Source organism: Xiphophorus couchianus, chromosome 9 (assembly GCF_001444195.1).
Source record: "Xiphophorus couchianus chromosome 9, X_couchianus-1.0, whole genome shotgun sequence".
NCBI classification, from domain to species: domain Eukaryota; kingdom Metazoa; phylum Chordata; class Actinopteri; order Cyprinodontiformes; family Poeciliidae; genus Xiphophorus; species Xiphophorus couchianus.
This window is the reverse complement of record NC_040236.1, coordinates 26,617,288-26,634,308: the sequence shown is the minus strand read 5'-3', so window position 1 is coordinate 26,634,308 and position 17,021 is coordinate 26,617,288. Positions and strand designations below refer to the sequence as shown.

The 17,021-nt window shown below is 35.9% G+C and overlaps 2 protein-coding genes and 1 long non-coding RNA gene across 10 annotated transcripts in view; 2 read left to right on the top strand and 1 right to left on the bottom strand.

Moving 5' to 3' along the window:
* mcf2l2 (MCF.2 cell line derived transforming sequence-like 2) overlaps nucleotides 1-17,021 on the top strand; it is a 123,164-nt gene that overhangs the window by 70,608 nt on the left and 35,535 nt on the right. For 7 of the 8 annotated variants that reach the window (XM_028027309.1, XM_028027313.1, XM_028027316.1 and 4 more), the window contains exons 22-24: nucleotides 13,791-13,871; nucleotides 14,656-14,796; nucleotides 16,836-16,928. In XM_028027309.1, coding sequence (XP_027883110.1) covers nucleotides 13,791-13,871; nucleotides 14,656-14,796; nucleotides 16,836-16,928 — 315 coding nt within the window. The remainder of the gene's footprint in view (nucleotides 1-13,790; nucleotides 13,872-14,655; nucleotides 14,797-16,835; nucleotides 16,929-17,021) is intronic. The other variant, XM_028027315.1, reaches the window with a different exon arrangement.
* LOC114150717 (sentrin-specific protease 1-like) lies at nucleotides 680-4,176 on the bottom strand. The gene is made up of 9 exons (XM_028027349.1): nucleotides 4,062-4,176; nucleotides 3,760-3,884; nucleotides 3,496-3,618; nucleotides 3,334-3,399; nucleotides 2,989-3,077; nucleotides 2,788-2,893; nucleotides 2,300-2,405; nucleotides 1,355-1,410; nucleotides 680-951 (listed from the first exon to the last, which is right to left on the bottom strand). Exons 1-9 carry the CDS (start codon nucleotides 4,081-4,083, stop codon nucleotides 859-861), a joined length of 786 nt encoding a protein of 261 aa, XP_027883150.1. The 5' UTR covers nucleotides 4,084-4,176; the 3' UTR covers nucleotides 680-858.
* LOC114150722 (uncharacterized) lies at nucleotides 10,177-10,404 on the top strand. Its single transcript, XR_003596814.1, has 2 exons — nucleotides 10,177-10,212; nucleotides 10,316-10,404. It is a non-coding gene; the product is annotated as an uncharacterized LOC114150722 (long non-coding RNA).

Sequence of the window (17,021 nt, the reverse complement as noted above, 5' to 3'; positions counted from 1 at the left end):
TCAAATTTTATCCTATTGCTTTGAAATTCATACCAGCAGTTCATACAGCTACTCTGATTATGTAGAAAAAGTTATTTCACTCTAAACTCTTTATTTATCCAAGTTAGCAGGGGATGCATTTTGTGGCAATATGGATGTCGAGCCTGCCAAAATATGCATGCCCTACCTATTTTCCTCAAATTTTATCCTATTGCTATGAAATTCATACCAGCAGTTCATACAACTACTCTGATTATGTAGAAAAAGTTATTTCACTCTAAACTCTTTATTTATCCAAGTTAGCAGGGGATGCATTTTTTGGCAATATGGATGTCGAGCCTGCCAAAATATGCATGCCCTACCTATTTTCCTCAAATTTTATCCTATTGCTTTGAAATTCATACCAGCAGTTCATACAGCTACTCTGATTATGTAGAAAAAGTTATTTCACTCTAAACTCTTTATTTATCCAAGTTAGCAGGGGATGCATTTTGTGGCAATATGGATGTCGAGCCTGCCAAAATATGCATGCCCTACCTATTTTCCTCAAATTTTATCCTATTGCTTTGAAATTCATACCAGCAGATGAGGGAACAAATGTGAACATGTAGAAAATGTTATTTCTTTATGATAACCATTAAAAGGATACTGAAGAAAATAAATCTCACATTACAACTTTGCTAAATGTAAAGCATGCACAAACAATTTTTATTTTTGTTTAAGATACAAATTAAATCAATATTTTATTATATTCAACAATAGAATATTCATAACAGCAATTTTTGGAAAACCAGTTACGTGAAAAAAAATTGTCAAGTTTAAACTACTAATCTACTGAACTGCAGTCATTTATGATGAATATTGCTGCAAACATTAAATCTACAAACACATTTCACAGCAGTAGTCTGTGTTGGTTTGTTTGAAGTTAATGCAGTCTTGGTGGTACCACCAGTTGCATCTGTCACATGCGATCTGTAAATAAAAAAATCAAAATGGTCAAGTAATAACAAAGAATATTCAACATAAAGAATGTTTTAGGTCCTTATCTTTTTACTGAAGCTATATTGGGTTTTGTCAACATAAAGCTTCTTCTTAATCATCTATATATGCTTGGTAGCCCAATATTTGCGGAGATGACAGCCTGTTCCTGACATGTATGGAGGTAAAGAAATTCTAGGACCATAAGCAACTGTGTTTAATGTTTTACGACTGTACTTAAAAAAAAACTTAAACAGCTTTCCACTTACCTTCCTCGGGTGTTTATTTATTTTATTATGATTTTTTTTTTTGTATATATAAATACTTTGCAACTATTTTAAGGATGGTATATGGTTTGCTTGAATTTATTTTTCAATGCATTACATTGCTGTCTTACCCACAAATGATCTGTGTCCTCACTGCCACAGTGTCTGCAGAGGTTCTCCACTGACTCTACAGAAAAACAAACCGCAACTTTAAACCAATGTTATAAAATAAACTTAATGGTATTTTTTTTTTTTTTTTAAATAATTACATTTGTTAGTGCTCTTTAGAAAGTTGAACAACAATAATCCTCTGTGTGTATCTCAGTCGTCTAATCATCCCTTTTTGATAATGTTTGGTCTCATAAAGTAATACAAGTAATAAAAACTGCACATCATATTGGTATATTAGGCAGGATCACATGGTGTCTGTCTACTCATGAATTGAAACACATGTATTTAAGGTATTTCTGGGATTTATGGTAAAAGAAAGTATAACTTAGTGTTTACTTTTTTATAATTTCCTCCAACTTATGCGACTGAAAGTATAAAAATGCCATTCAGAAAATGTTAATATGTCTACATACATATATATATATATATATATATATATATCTTGTGAAAGTTGTCATTTTGCAAATGTTAATTTTATGAAACACAGTAATGAATATAAGGGTTCACATGATACATCTCATTCCAGTTTTGTACTTTCACAAACTGCAAATCCTTTTTGCTTTTTATGTTACATTAAAGCTACTCAAGAAAAGTGTAATTGTATCCTAGAACAATTTTAAGTTTGTTAATTATGTTTTTTGCATCAATAGTTTTACATTGGGCATTGTTATGTGTAATTTATTTGATAGAGATCAAGGCCAGGTGTATTGAAATGTTCTTTACTAATTGAATTTGATATAAACACTAACACGATTGTACTTCACACATCTGCAAAGTTCAATATTTTAATATTTCTAGTTAGATAAAATAGCTAACCTAACAATTCTTTGGTGCATGCATGATTTTACACACAACATTTTATCCCACACACATAGGAACTGAATAAAAAAAATTCAAATAGACACCTGATTCAGAAAGAAGTGTGGAAGACATGTCGAGTCGCATGGTTTTAACAGCTTCTGCTGTCGATGGAAAGTTCAGGTCCTTGTTTTCCAGTATGCACTCTGCAAACTGTAAAGACAAATATGATTTTTGGAAAAAATAAAGAAGATTAACAGTAGACACACTATAAAGACAAAATATTTGTCAAAGTATTATACTGTCATATACAGGACATGGCATTTGTGAATATTTAAATATTGTTGCTATTTCAGACTCTTTCCATTGTCGTTAACATAAATCAACCATGTAATAAAGCAATAGAATTCATTGACTACATTATATTTTAGGCAGAAATGCACAGCTTAAGTTAGCCAAAGCTGTTCATCATCTTAAAAGGTCTACTCATGCAAAATAGCATTAGTTTAATGGTAATGTGATTATTAGACCACCACTTTCATATTAATCTTTATTTCACATCAAAAACATGAACTACCATATAAACAGCACTTACTTTAAGTGCAAACACACCACAAGAAACCATGTCTTGTTGGATGGCATGGGTGACAGTTTCACATTTCCACCTGGAGACTTTCATCCCTTTGCTTCTCATAAATGCCCTTGTTGAGAGGATAAAATGTTAAATTAACATTCTAGTTATCCAGTTATGACATATTTGATTATAATAAACAATAATTGTTCTTGTTTTTTTCACCTTGTTGCTTCCAAGCACCTCTTCACATCCTTTTGGGACTCTCCAAGTGAGTTAAGGAAAACTGTCCTTTTTTCAAGTGGATAAATTACCTAAGGATGAAAAGGTAATGCCCAACTCAGGATTTTTCAGTAACAATATAAATTAAGAAGTGCCCAATTCAATTAATACTTTAAAGAATAAAAATCAGTTGTTGTGACTTTCGGTGTATTTGTGTTATAGTTTTATTGACATTTCCAATCATTTTATATTTCATTTTATAAAAGTCTTTCTTGTTCTCACACAATTACAAAGAAAGACATGTCCTTCAATAAGTAAAAAAATATTTAAAAAGCATTTGCTTCTTACCACTAGCATCCAATGGTGACTTTCATTAACAATACCCACTATTATCTTGAACTTTTCTGGATCAATCTAAGACAAAAAATTCCATGGAAAAGTTGAAAAATTAATTATAACACTTCATAATATCAAATGTAATTTCAAATTTAAAAGGTTTTCCACACAAACCTTTAACCTGGAACTTTTTTTGAGCCAAATCCGTGACATTTCAAAGCTGTCAATTACTCTGGCTTTTTCCTGATGATTCCTATTGTAGTTATTAACCATCAGATGTAGGTAGGCATTAATAACCTGAAAAGAGTCATATTTAAAAAGAGCAAGTTTAATGCATAGCTTCTCTAAAAGTTTATTATAAGTGCATTTGAAAGCCTGATCTAGCAGGACAGAGACAGTGATATCCATCCATCCATTGATTTATTGAAATTAAGGTACCTCACTCTCCAGCTCCTGTCCCGGACAAATTCTGGCAAAGTCCGAGCTAAATAATTTGTAGGGTCCAATCTTCGACAGTAGGACATATGTGTCTTTATGTGTTCCTCCCCACACCTTGTTTAAAACTAAGAAATATTTCAGAAATACAAATATTAGTCATAAATACAAAAGAACATGTAAAATATGATGCCAATGTAGATTTTATGATTACTTATTTTATATAAAAATTTGAAAATATCAAAACACATTCTAACACTGATTAAATTATGCAAGGTCAATGTAATTTCCACATGACATTATACCTGTTGAAATCGTGTCAGACATGGTGGTTGGAAGGACTGTAGCAAAGGTGGTCGGAGGGACTGGAGGAGAGGCTGGAGGAGAGGTGGTCGGAGGGGCTGGAGGAGAGGCTGGAGGAGAGGCTGGAGGAGAGGTGGTCGGAGGGGCTGGAGGAGAGGTGGTCGGAGGGGCTGGAGGAGAGGCTGGAGGAGAGGCTGGAGGAGAGGTGGTCGGAGGGGCTGGAGGAGAGGTGGTCGGAGGGGCTGGAGGAGAGGCTGGAGGAGAGGTGGTCGGAGGGGCTGGAGGAGAGGTGGTCGGAGGGGCTGGAGGAGAGGCTGGAGGAGAGGTGGTCGGAGGGGCTGGAGGAGCAGATGTTGTATTTTCTGTTTTTTGTGTGGTCATCTTATGTGGAATTCGTGGATTTTCTGGTTTGAAGTGTTTGAGATGGTCGATACTGTTATTTTTAAACAGTGCTCCATTTTCTGAAATAAGGTCAGCACTCTTTCCCTGGAGGGCTGATATTTTGAAAGGTCCAAGAAAGTTGGGCTCCAACTTACCCCCTTTTCTTTGTTGACTCCTCACATTTTGCCTCAAAACCAACTCTCCTACACTGAATGACACGTTTCTGCTGGCTGAGCGCAGCCTTTTTTTTGTCATTGTTGTTGATCTGGTCACATTTGCCTCAATGACCTCTTTAATGGCATCCAAATGCTTTATGCATTCTGTCACAGTCTCTTCCTCCATAACCTGCTCAACAGTGTTGTTGATCTATAACACACATCAATGTCTGACTTGAAGAACATGTGTAATTGACGTGTTATTGTAAGACAATTGAAATTTTACTTTTAATGTTTCAAACCTCATATTTCTCTGGGATCTCAAACGGATATCGAGCTTCACGTCCAAACATAAGAAAAAAAGGGGAAAACTTTGTAGTCATCTGTTTTTTGGTCCGAAGTCCAAACATGACCGCATCGAGATACTCATCCCAGGTTTCTGGTTTCGACCCCACAAGTTTGCACAGAGACCTGAAGACAAAAAGTTTAAAGTTGATATTATAATATGATTTATCCTGTAAAATTGGGACTTTTCTTGTCGACGAGTATCAGCTACCTTTGGATAGTGGCATTCATTCTTTCCACCAAACCATTTGTTTGTGGATGGCAGGGTGCACAGAGACTCCTTTTAATGCCCAGGTTTTCACAGACATTCTTATTTATCTGTCACAACCATAACAAATTCATAAGTCAAAAACTGCATGCCACATTTAACAAAAATTTTTTGATGAAATACAACTTTACCGAATTGACAAACTCTGTGCCTTGGTCTGTCAGAATTCTTTTAGGGGCTTCAAATTGAAAAACAAATTTAAGAATCTGTGTAGTGACCTCTTCTGCAGTTTTACTGGTGATTGGGTACGCCTGAGTCCATTTCGTGTAGTAATCTGTCATCACACAGATGTACTGATATCCATTTTTTGTGGTTTTTAGTTTTCCTATAAGGTCCATTCCAATAAGCTCGAAAGAATGTGAAACCTTAAATGGAAAGATGAAAAAATTAAACAATAAACATTTAATTCAGCCTTATGTTATGGTTGTCAGCATAGAGTAACATATTATATTCCTTTAATTATTTTATTATCAATACCTTTATTGGGGTATGTTCAATGGTGTCTTTTATTTTATACCCTGCAGACTGACACACTTCACACTCTGATACCTGCAGAAGTGATAGCATTTGAAAAGTTTTACATATATATATATATATATATATATATATACACACACATTTGATTTAGGCATGTATTCAATTACTTTATATGTGTTTTTACCCATTTGTTTATGTCTGCTGTCATTCCAGGCCAGTAGAAGCGTCTAGCAATGGCATCTCGTGTTTTCTTTTGGCCAGTGTGACCTCCCGAGGCACTTGCATGGAAAGCCAAGAAGATTTCGTTGGCTTTTGTTGCACCACAGACAACTTTTAATTTTAAATCTCTTCCCTGGCCTTTCACATACAACAGTTCTTGTCCTACCACCAACAAATAAGTAACAGAAAACACTTATTTTGGAAAAATGTTATATGTAAATAAGTCTGTTCAAAAAGCTTTTGAAAAAAATTTATTTTAAACACAGAGTATATTTATATGCCATATCAAAGTAACAGTATTCAAAACAAAATATCGACTTAGACATATCCATTCCACTTTAATGCTGCAATTAATGTAAATTCAAAACTTTCATTTGGTTTGTATACTCACAACTAACAAGCCATATAATTCAGTTAAATTTCTTCCCTTAGTAAAAAATGCTTTGAGTAGTTTTAAAAACAAAGATAACACTGTAGACTGTACTGTTAACATTCTATTCACATAACAAAAACAATAAGAATGTATTGAAAGTAATACATTCAGAAAAAGAACAGATACAATTACAGAAGACTTCAGAATAATACTGACCTTCAACTTCGTAGTTTTTCGCTTTGCGACGAATTTCAGCTTTCTGTGCCTTTGAAAAACCACTCTTGTAAGAACCATGAACTTTGTATTTAAAAATGGTTTCAAAAAGCTTAGGGTCCATATTTTCTAATGAAAATAACAAGAACTCCGACCACCAAGACCAACCAGAATGAACAGAGTCAAACTGAATAGTTTGATATGCTCCACTATGGTTAACTATGCTCTTAATTGGATAATTAAGCCCCGCCTCCTTCGTGGTCTACAGATCTTTTTATGCTGAAGTTTGCATTTGCATTACATATATATATATTGTATTTATATTGAAAATGATGCAGTGTGGTTTTTCAAGTCACATCTACACTTCAAAAGAAAAATTTCACTTGTAGAAAAGAAGTATCTCACTTTCTTCGCAGACTTGATTTTCAGAATATTTATATTTATTTTTCACTTGTATTGTGGAATAATGAAGTGAGTTTTGGGTTTAAAAATAGAGAGGCGGTGCAAGTATAGTGGAATATGGATGGGCAATATGGACTTATAGGTTTATCAAAATTCCTTGATTATCTATTTCTTTAACAATAAATGTAACAAAACTAACAATTTCTTAATACTTTCTGATACAATATTATGTCTGTGATATTTTGTTTCAGCAATCATAGCATGAAAAAGCAAACAGTGCTAAAGAATAACATAAATGTGTGCAATATGCATAAGTAGGACACTGGTTATATAGACAAGTGTGACTTTTAAGTGCACACAATAACTGTATCGAACAATAAATAGAAATTTGTTCATATAAAATGATGCTCTCAATAATTTAAATTTTTTAGAAAAGGAATCATTTACAATTACAAAACAGACAATTGGAATTGTAAATGGTTATTACGACATTAAATCCAAATGTTGAACATGACATTTTTAACGATATCATAACTGACCATGCTACATAATAATAAAACGTAATATGTAAATTTCATATATAGATCAAAATAAATAAGGCATGCATATTTTGGCAGGCTCGACATCCATATTGCCACAAAATGCATCCCCTGCTAACTTGGATAAATAAAGAGTTTAGAGTGAAATAACTTTTTCTACATAATCAGAGTAGTTGTATGAACTGCTGGTATGAATTTCAAAGCAATAGGATAAAATTTGAGGAAAATAGGTAGGGCATGCATATTTTGGCAGGCTCGACATCCATATTACCACAAAATGCATCCCCTGCTAACTTGGATAAATAAAGAGTTTAGAGTGAAATTACTTTTTCTACATAATCAGAGTAGTTGTATGAACTGCTGGTATGAATTTCAAAGCAATAGGATAAAATTTGAGGAAAATAGGTAGGGCATGCATATTTTGGCAGGCTCGACATCCATATTGCCACAAAATGCATCCCCTGCTAACTTGGATAAATAAAGAGTTTAGAGTGAAATAACTTTTTCTACATAATCAGAGTAGTTGTATGAACTGCTGGTATGAATTTCAAAGTAATAGGATAAAATTTGAGGAAAATAGGTAGGGCATGCATATTTTGGCAGGCTCGACATCCATATTGCCAAAAAATGCATCCCCTGCTAACTTGGATAAATAAAGAGTTTAGAGTGAAATAACTTTTTCTACATAATCAGAGTAGTTGTATGAACTGCTGGTATGAATTTCAAAGCAATAGGATAAAATTTGAGGAAAATAGGTAGGGCATGCATATTTTGGCAGGCTCGACATCCATATTGCCACAAAATGCATCCCCTGCTAACTTGGATAAATAAAGAGTTTAGAGTGAAATAACTTTTTCTACATAATCAGAGTAGTTGTATGAACTGCTGGTATGAATTTCAAAGCAATAGGATAAAATTTGAGGAAAATAGGTAGGGCATGCATATTTTGGCAGGCTCGACATCCATATTGCCACAAAATGCATCCCCTGCTAACTTGGATAAATAAAGAGTTTAGAGTGAAATTACTTTTTCTACATAATCAGAGTAGTTGTATGAACTGCTGGTATGAATTTCAAAGCAATAGGATAAAATTTGAGGAAAATAGGTAGGGCATGCATATTTTGGCAGGCTCGACATCCATATTGCCACAAAATGCATCCCCTGCTAACTTGGATAAATAAAGAGTTTAGAGTGAAATTACTTTTTCTACATAATCAGAGTAGTTGTATGAACTGCTGGTATGAATTTCAAAGCAATAGGATAAAATTTGAGGAAAATAGGTAGGGCATGCATATTTTGGCAGGCTCGACATCCATATTGCCAAAAAATGCATCCCCTGCTAACTTGGATAAATAAAGAGTTTAGAGTGAAATAACTTTTTCTACATAATCAGAGTAGTTGTATGAACTGCTGGTATGAATTTCAAAGCAATAGGATAAAATTTGAGGAAAATAGGTAGGGCATGCATATTTTGGCAGGCTCGACATCCATATTGCCACAAAATGCATCCCCTGCTAACTTGGATAAATAAAGAGTTTAGAGTGAAATTACTTTTTCTACATAATCAGAGTAGTTGTATGAACTGCTGGTATGAATTTCAAAGCAATAGGATAAAATTTGAGGAAAATAGGTAGGGCATGCATATTTTGGCAGGCTCGACATCCATATTGCCAAAAAATGCATCCCCTGCTAACTTGGATAAATAAAGAGTTTAGAGTGAAATAACTTTTTCTACATAATCAGAGTAGTTGTATGAACTGCTGGTATGAATTTCATAGCAATAGGATAAAATTTGAGGAAAATAGGTAGGGCATGCATATTTTGGCAGGCTCGACATCCATATTGCCAAAAAATGCATCCCCTGCTAACTTGGATAAATAAAGAATTAAAGAGGGATTTCACCTTTTCTACATAATCAGAGATGTTCTATGAATTACTGGTATGGGTTTTATATCGATAGGATAATATTTGAAGAACATGGAGAGGCCATGCATATTTTGGCAGGCTAATAATAGGCTTTGCTATACATGCATCCCCTGCTTACATGGAGAAATAAAGAGTCAAGAGTGAAATTACTTTTTCTATACAATCACACTTGTTTTATGAACTGCTGGTATACATTTTGTATCAGTAGAATTATATTTGTGGAAAATATATAAGGCCTACATGTATTGGCAAGGTAACATTTGCTATGCCAGAAAATGCATCCCTCTGCTAACTTGAAGAAATGAGGAGTTAAGAGGGACTTCACCTTTTCTACGTAATGACACTTATTCTCTGTGCAACTGCTATACGTTTCATATCAACAATAGACAGGGGATACAAATATTGGCAGGCTCAGAAATTAAAATCATCCCCCCTACATTAATAGACTAGACAGTAAAGGATGATATAAAACGGGCTTCTGTTTTGTAATGCTTTAAGCCATTGTGTCAAAAGATAAATCGGGGAATTTCAAGCCATCTGCGGAGAACATTTTCATCAGACGCTGACTGAAAAACGTTCGACTCAGATGTTTCAATAAAGCTATAAAAACCGTATTTATTTCAATTAATCTGCGAAATAAAACCCACCGTTTTATGTCTTACATGATTAAGAAACGTGATAATGTTACGAATATCTTCAAAAATGTCCTCTTCGGTCATATTTCAGTCCGTTTTCTCATCAATATACGAGAGTTTAGAGCGATGCGCGCTCCCGCGACAGGGGATGCAATTCTCGGCAGGCATGCATTTCTGGGCATAACACTCCCTGTACTCCTTCTGGGTCCTAACCAGCGCCGTGAGTTCGTCCGTCTTACTCCCCAAAGACCTCACGTTCCCCACAATAATCGCCAGTACCGCTGGTTCGTGCCGTCTCCTCTTCTCCCTCCGTTTAACTCCAGACCTGCAGCCCCGTCGTCTTCTCCGTAACTCCTCTGGGACCACAGGCCTGTCTCCGGGCAGCAGCAGAGGCTTACACAGCGCAATCAGCCGTTCACGCGCGTAAACAATGCCGCTACTCCGTTCGGCGAGGTTCTCCGTAACAAAGAGTAGAAAAAGTAGCAGAAGAACGCAGAGAACAGCGACAGAACCACATCCAGCCATTGTGGAAAGCTTAACTGATGATCTATGGGTTCTTTAAGCACGGATCCTTAATCGGTTACAGCAAATATACACAGATTAACACACACGACGGGAGCTGCGTCTGCAAGCAGCCTGCTGTGCCGGCGCCAAAAAAGCCTAAAAACCAAAGAGCCTAATGTATTTTTACTTTATTGTTTATACATCTAAAATAAATATTTCTCAAGTGAAGTCTATTTTTACAACTAATCATTGATTTCTTTAATAAACCAAAAAAGTACACCCCGATAGCCATACAAACATAAAAAACAACTCTACAATGCATGTATTAAAATAAAATGTGAGTAATAAGAAAACATGAGGTGACTTGAGCTGGTCATATTTCTCAGGAGGAACTTTAAAATCCACAGCAAACAGGGTTTTAATCTGAACCCAGCAGACAGGGTTCAGATTAAAACCCTGTCTGCTGTGGATTTTAATAAAGAAACTAGAAAATTCCTGAAGAAATTTAACCGGGGCCTGCCAAAGTGTGCCCGTCGGTTTGGACCCAGCGTTCTGATGCTAGAAATTAGCATCAATGCTAAAGAAAGCTGCAATCATATGAGGAGAATCACAAGAATGTTTACTAACATGTACTTGCACCATTCAGTATGATAAAGTGAGTGTATCAGCTAAAATTAGCAAAAATGCTAATGTTAGCGTGATTGCTGTCACTAGCATGTGGGACATCACTAGGATGTTCTCTATAATGGACTTACTCTATTCAGTATACTAAACATGGCTAATAAGTCAAATAAATAGCTAATAGCTTATTTAAGCTAAAATGCTAATGCTAATGAACTGCCTTGCTGCGCAAGGCAGTTCCCTAACCTGAAAGAAAAAGATAATGCAGAATAATATTATTGCACCGCCAGCGGCGGTGCACTAACCTCAAGGGCATGTTGAGGCTTTTATTTTGAAATTTTTGTTAAGCTTAATTTCAAAGGTCCAAACTAATCCCATGTCTAATAGTCATTGGGTTAAATCAGTTATATAATGCTCAAAAGAGCAATTACCTAATGTAAGATTTCTCAAGGCTTTTATTTTGAAAATTTTGTTACTCTTCATTTCAAAGTGCCAAACTAATCCCATGTGTAACAATTGCTGGGTTAAATCAGTTATATAATGCTCAAAAGAGCAATTATCTGATGTAAAAATTGTCAAGGCTTTTATTTTGAAATTTTTGTTAAGCTTAATTTTAAATTGCCACACTAATCCCATGTGTAACAGTGCTTTGGATAAAAAAGTCACATAAAGCCAAAAAGAGCAATTATCTGATGTAAAAATATTCAAGGCTTTTATTTTGAAATTTTCAGTATGCTTCATTTCAAAGAGCTAAACTAATATCATGTGTAACAGTGCTTTGGATGAAAAAGTCAAATAAAGCCAAAAAGAGCAACTACATGATGTAAAAATATTCAAGGCTTTTATTTTGAAATTTTCAGTAAGATTCATTTTAAATTGCCACACTAATCCCATGTGTAACAATGGTTGGGTAAAATCAGTTATATAATGCCCAAAACACAAGTAGTTCTAAAGGCCAGCTCAGTCCTCCTCTGTAGTAACTGACAGTTCCACCATGTTGTAGTTCTGACATTCAGCTCAGACCTCTTTTGTAGGCACTCAGTGTCCGCCATGTTGTAGTTCTAACCTTCAGTCATTGTAGTTCTAAAGAGCAGTTCAGCTGTCATGTGAGTGAGACAGAGAGGGAGACAGAATTGTAACTGTTTGAAGCAGTTAGTTTTTCTGATCAAAGCAGGCTGAACATATCTTTCTCTAAATGCTGTCAATAGCATGTGGGATATCATTAGAATGTTGTCTGTAATTGACTTACTCCACTCAGTATATTAAACATGGCTAACAAGTAAGAAAATAGCTAATAGCTTATTTAAGGTAAAAGGCTAATGCTAATGAACTGCCTTGCTGCGCAAGGCAGTTCCCTAACCTGAGAGAAAAATATAATGCATGCTAATATTATTGCACCGCCTATGGCGGTGCATTAACCTGAGGGGGATATTGAGGCTTTTATTTTGAAAAAAAACATAAGCTTCTTATTAAATGATCACACTAATTAAAATGTCTAACAGTGTTTGGGTTAAATCCGTTATTTACTGGCCAAAACAGCCTGTAGCTCTAAATGGCAGCTCAGCCCTCTGTTTTAACTGAGTATTGATTAGAACTACAGTGATGCGTATTTGTAATCCTAACCAGCAGCCAATCCCCTCCTGTGTTCCGTTGCTATGGTTATCAATCCTCTGCTAACTGTCATGTGTGTGTGAGAGAGAAAGGTGGACAAAAAATTCTATCTTTGTGAGACACCCCATTGGTTTATATGGAAAAAGCAGCCTGAACAACTCCTTGCCGTTCAGGAACCGAGAGACGTATTGGAAAACCGTTTGAAGCATATGAGAGGGCTATTTGTCGTCTCCCATAGTACCGCGATTCATATTTGTAGCTCACTCACAGTAATTGCAGTGATGAGACAAAAATGGTGTATGCAGAGCACAGAAATTTTTCAGAAATACATGGAAGTGAATCTGGGAGAGCGTCAGTTATCCTGGCGCATGATTTCGCTCTGAAGCACCTTGACAGAAAACCGTAAGCCCTAGAGAAATTTCGAAAACATTTTACCGGAGCAGGCATGCGTATCAATGTCATGACCGAGTTTGATACCAATTGGGCGATATTTGTGGGCGTGAGGGCGATTTCAAAATTAATTTGGGGTCAAAAATTCTCTTCATTTCTCACTCTAAAAAAGCAGCAGTTGGTGTCAGTTAGGCTCTGCGTTTCGGCAGTTGGAAATTTGGCTCGTTTGACGCTTTTTACGTCGCCATCGTAAGTCCGATTCCTTATAAAAATAATAGCTCCCTTCTCGGCATCGAGCCGCACGTTTTGATACCACTTTTGTGGGGGTGCACGCAGTGGTACGAGCCGCATTAACGGTGATGGACGAAAAATAAAGATATAAAGAGACGTTCTATTGGGTGTAGAATAATAGGTGCCTGCCATGCAATGCATGGAGGCAGTACTGACTTGCTTTGCAAGTCAGTAGTGCTCTCCTTATGCATTGCTATGGGCAGGCCCCAACAAAGACTTTCCAGGTCTTTGTTTCAGAAGCTGATTAAAGAAATGTTACACGTATGTCTTTGATTAGATGATGACACATGATTTTACTAATTCATGACGCTGCAGACCTTGAAAACTGTAATAAGGTTATATTCAAGTCTAAACCCTGTGAACCTTCTTGCTAATTTACAGGGCAACCTGAGTGAACTGGGGAAGCTGCTGATGCAGGGATCCTTTAATGTGTGGACAGACCATAAAAAAGGCCATACCAAGGTATACCCAAACACCCCAATTTGAACCAGACAATATGAAGGTGCTTTGTGTCTGTTTTTGACCTTTTTTCTTTTTAATTATTGCGTAGAAGTTTTAGTTTGACTTTAAAAATTACAACAAAAAATCTTTCTCTAGCAAAAAAGGCAAACTTCCTTAGGTTTAGGAAAAAACGTGAAGTTAAAACTGTCTAACTTAAAAGTTGCTATAACATCAGTGGTTAAGGTTGTTTTTTAAAAGCATGTCATGACTAAAGGATTCAGTGTAGAACTGTTTTAATGCAGGAAGAGAAGGCTAACACTTCTAAGCTCACTCCCAAGAGGAACCCAGGCTAATCAGAGTCAGATAATATTTTAAGATAAGATAAGATAAATCTTTATTGTCATTGTCACAAGGACAACGAAATTCAAAGGGTGCCATCAGTCGGTGCACATGCCCAAAAACAAAAAATAACTGTCTCACAATTCACACACGACGCAAGAATCAACAAACTGGCAAAAAAAAAATTCAGGATTTTACTAGGAGTGATATAAGAAATCTGTAATTACAGATCCTGGATTTGAGTTTGATAGAAACAAGTGAATGCCTTTTATGAGAGAACAATATGTTCCTACAACAGCCAAGAAAACTGAATTTTGCAGATGATGATGGATATGTAGTTTTTGTTTTCTGCTGTCTCAGATCGTCTGACATGCTGATGTGCTTTATGTTTCTAATAAAGTTAAAATTTTATTGATGATTAAAATACACATGGTAAGAAAGTAACCGACAGATTTGTGGGTTACAGGTGAAGGACCTGGCCAGGTTTAAGCCCATGCAGAGGCACCTCTTCCTGTATGATAAAATGCTACTGTTCTGTAAGAAACGGGAGGAGAGCACTGAGGGACATGAGAAGACCCCATCCTACAGCTTTAAGCACTCGCTAAAGGTCAGAGGCAGAAGTGGACTAAAACGCTTTGACTAGTTCTGTAAACTTGTTTCTTATTTCATTGCTGGAGCCCAGTAATGAGTCCTGGAAATATAACATCCCACTGTTCTATGAAGATGTGCAGCAATGACATTGGCTCAGCCAATAGGAATTAAGAATGGCCTACCAAAGATTCTCTGGGACTTCCATATCCAATTAAATTAAGAAGTATTGGTATTAACTATGTGTCTGTTAATACCAAGGCATTAACTGAGAGACAGTTGTGGAGAGATGAGGCCTCAGAGGTCCCTAAGCTCTCAAGAATGTGACCTCAGAACAGGGAGAGTGGCCCCTCAGATATTCGTCCAGAGAAGAAGGTACAAATGACCTCGAGAGTCAGTTTTAAATTTTACTTTAGATGATGGATATTTTCAAACAATAATAAGTTTTATTTGCAGTGGTACAAATTATTACAATAACTAAAGGGGTTTTCAACTCTATTCATCAAGGCACAAAGTCCTGCATGTGTAAATGTTATTGACATTTACACATGCAGTGTAAATGTTATTAATATAGTAATAACATTTACTACAACATTTACACATGCATAAACAGTAGTTAGCTACAGAACAGGTCAACTATAAAGCAGCATCGCCCCTATGTGTCTTATGCAGTTCATATCACTGTGTTTCTGTCGGGGGCAAAACTAGTGTGCTGCTAGAGTGTGACACATAGTGTCACACTAAAGTGCTGTGACACAAAAGAAAACTATGAAAATTTATGTAACGTGAATGCTAGAAAACAAACTAATAAATTGTTTATTCAATCAATTGTATTGAAACCAAGGACTTGCTTAATTTAAAAGTGTTATTAGTTATTCTTAATGCTGGAAATGTTATTGCCCATTAAATTACAAAAATTATCTTTCTTAAGACCAAAGATTCTGGTCTTATTATAGCAGAACCAGTGCATACTACTTTAAAACAAATGTGCACTTTTGTAAGTAGAGTAAAATGCTCAACTGTAAATCAACTCAAACTTAAAACGATAGAAATTCTTATGTACTTCCTAATTAATAATGAGGAAATTGAAATTTTTTGCAACTTACGTGGTAAGTTAATTTAATGTGTATCCCCATGAAATTTATTGTCATCAGTTGCGGTGTAGATGGTGAGGCAGAACGCTTGGAGACCCAGGTAGAGGTGAATAATGATGATTTAATGTAAAATAATCCAGAATTGCACAGTCCAAATCTCTAACAGCACTGCTGAGCGGAAGCTGAGGCTCAACACAGATAGCAATAGAGAACACGAATGGACTAACCTGACACACGGCAGAACAGACGCCAAATGAGACGAGGACCCAGACACACAGGTGACACTAAATACACAGGAGGTAATCAGGGAACGAGACACACCTGGGAGTAATCGAGGGGAGACAGGACAACGAAGAGACTCAAGGACACCGAAAACTCAGAAATAAACACAGAAAACACAGATCACGACATTTATTTTGTAATTATTGAGATAGAGGCAAGTTTATACAAGACTTTACTTCTTCGTGATCCCTTTCCACTCATGTAAAGTAAGTCATAAACTATGTGTTTATGACGTGATGATGTAATTTGTTAAATTGAGTGAATAAACTGTTACACTCATCCCTTTTTTCTTATCATGAAACAATTAAAACATTCTGTTAGCTTTGTTGGGATGCAAGCCCTACCTATCTCCCGTTACTATCTGCATCCAACTCATGATTTTTGCTTTCAGTCTGCTTCAGGTTTGCTGCTATTACTAACAAATTATTTTAGCTCAAACCTGCATAAATTCTATGAAACAGCTTATAGATGATAAATATGATTCCTTAGAGAAGGAAGATAAACAGACATGTGAACTTCTAGTACCATGGCAATAATAAACAAAACAGCCAAACCGCCCATTACAAAGTAAATGGAAAGATGAAGAAGTCTTCAGGTTTGTGACGGATGCTGATGAATATGGCTGGTTTAACTGAACTGCAGCTCATGTATCCTTCGTGTTTTCCTCTGTTTTGCTATCTAGATGAGCTCGGTGGGGATAACAGAAAATGTCAAAGGGGACAACAAAAAGTTTGAAGTGTGGTACAATGGCAGAGAAGAAGTTTACATAATCCAGGTATGTTGTTAGGAGTGGCACAAATTTTGCTTATGACTTTTGTTCAAAGTTTTGTTTGACTTTATCTGTGTAACTGCAACCTTGGAGTGAGAA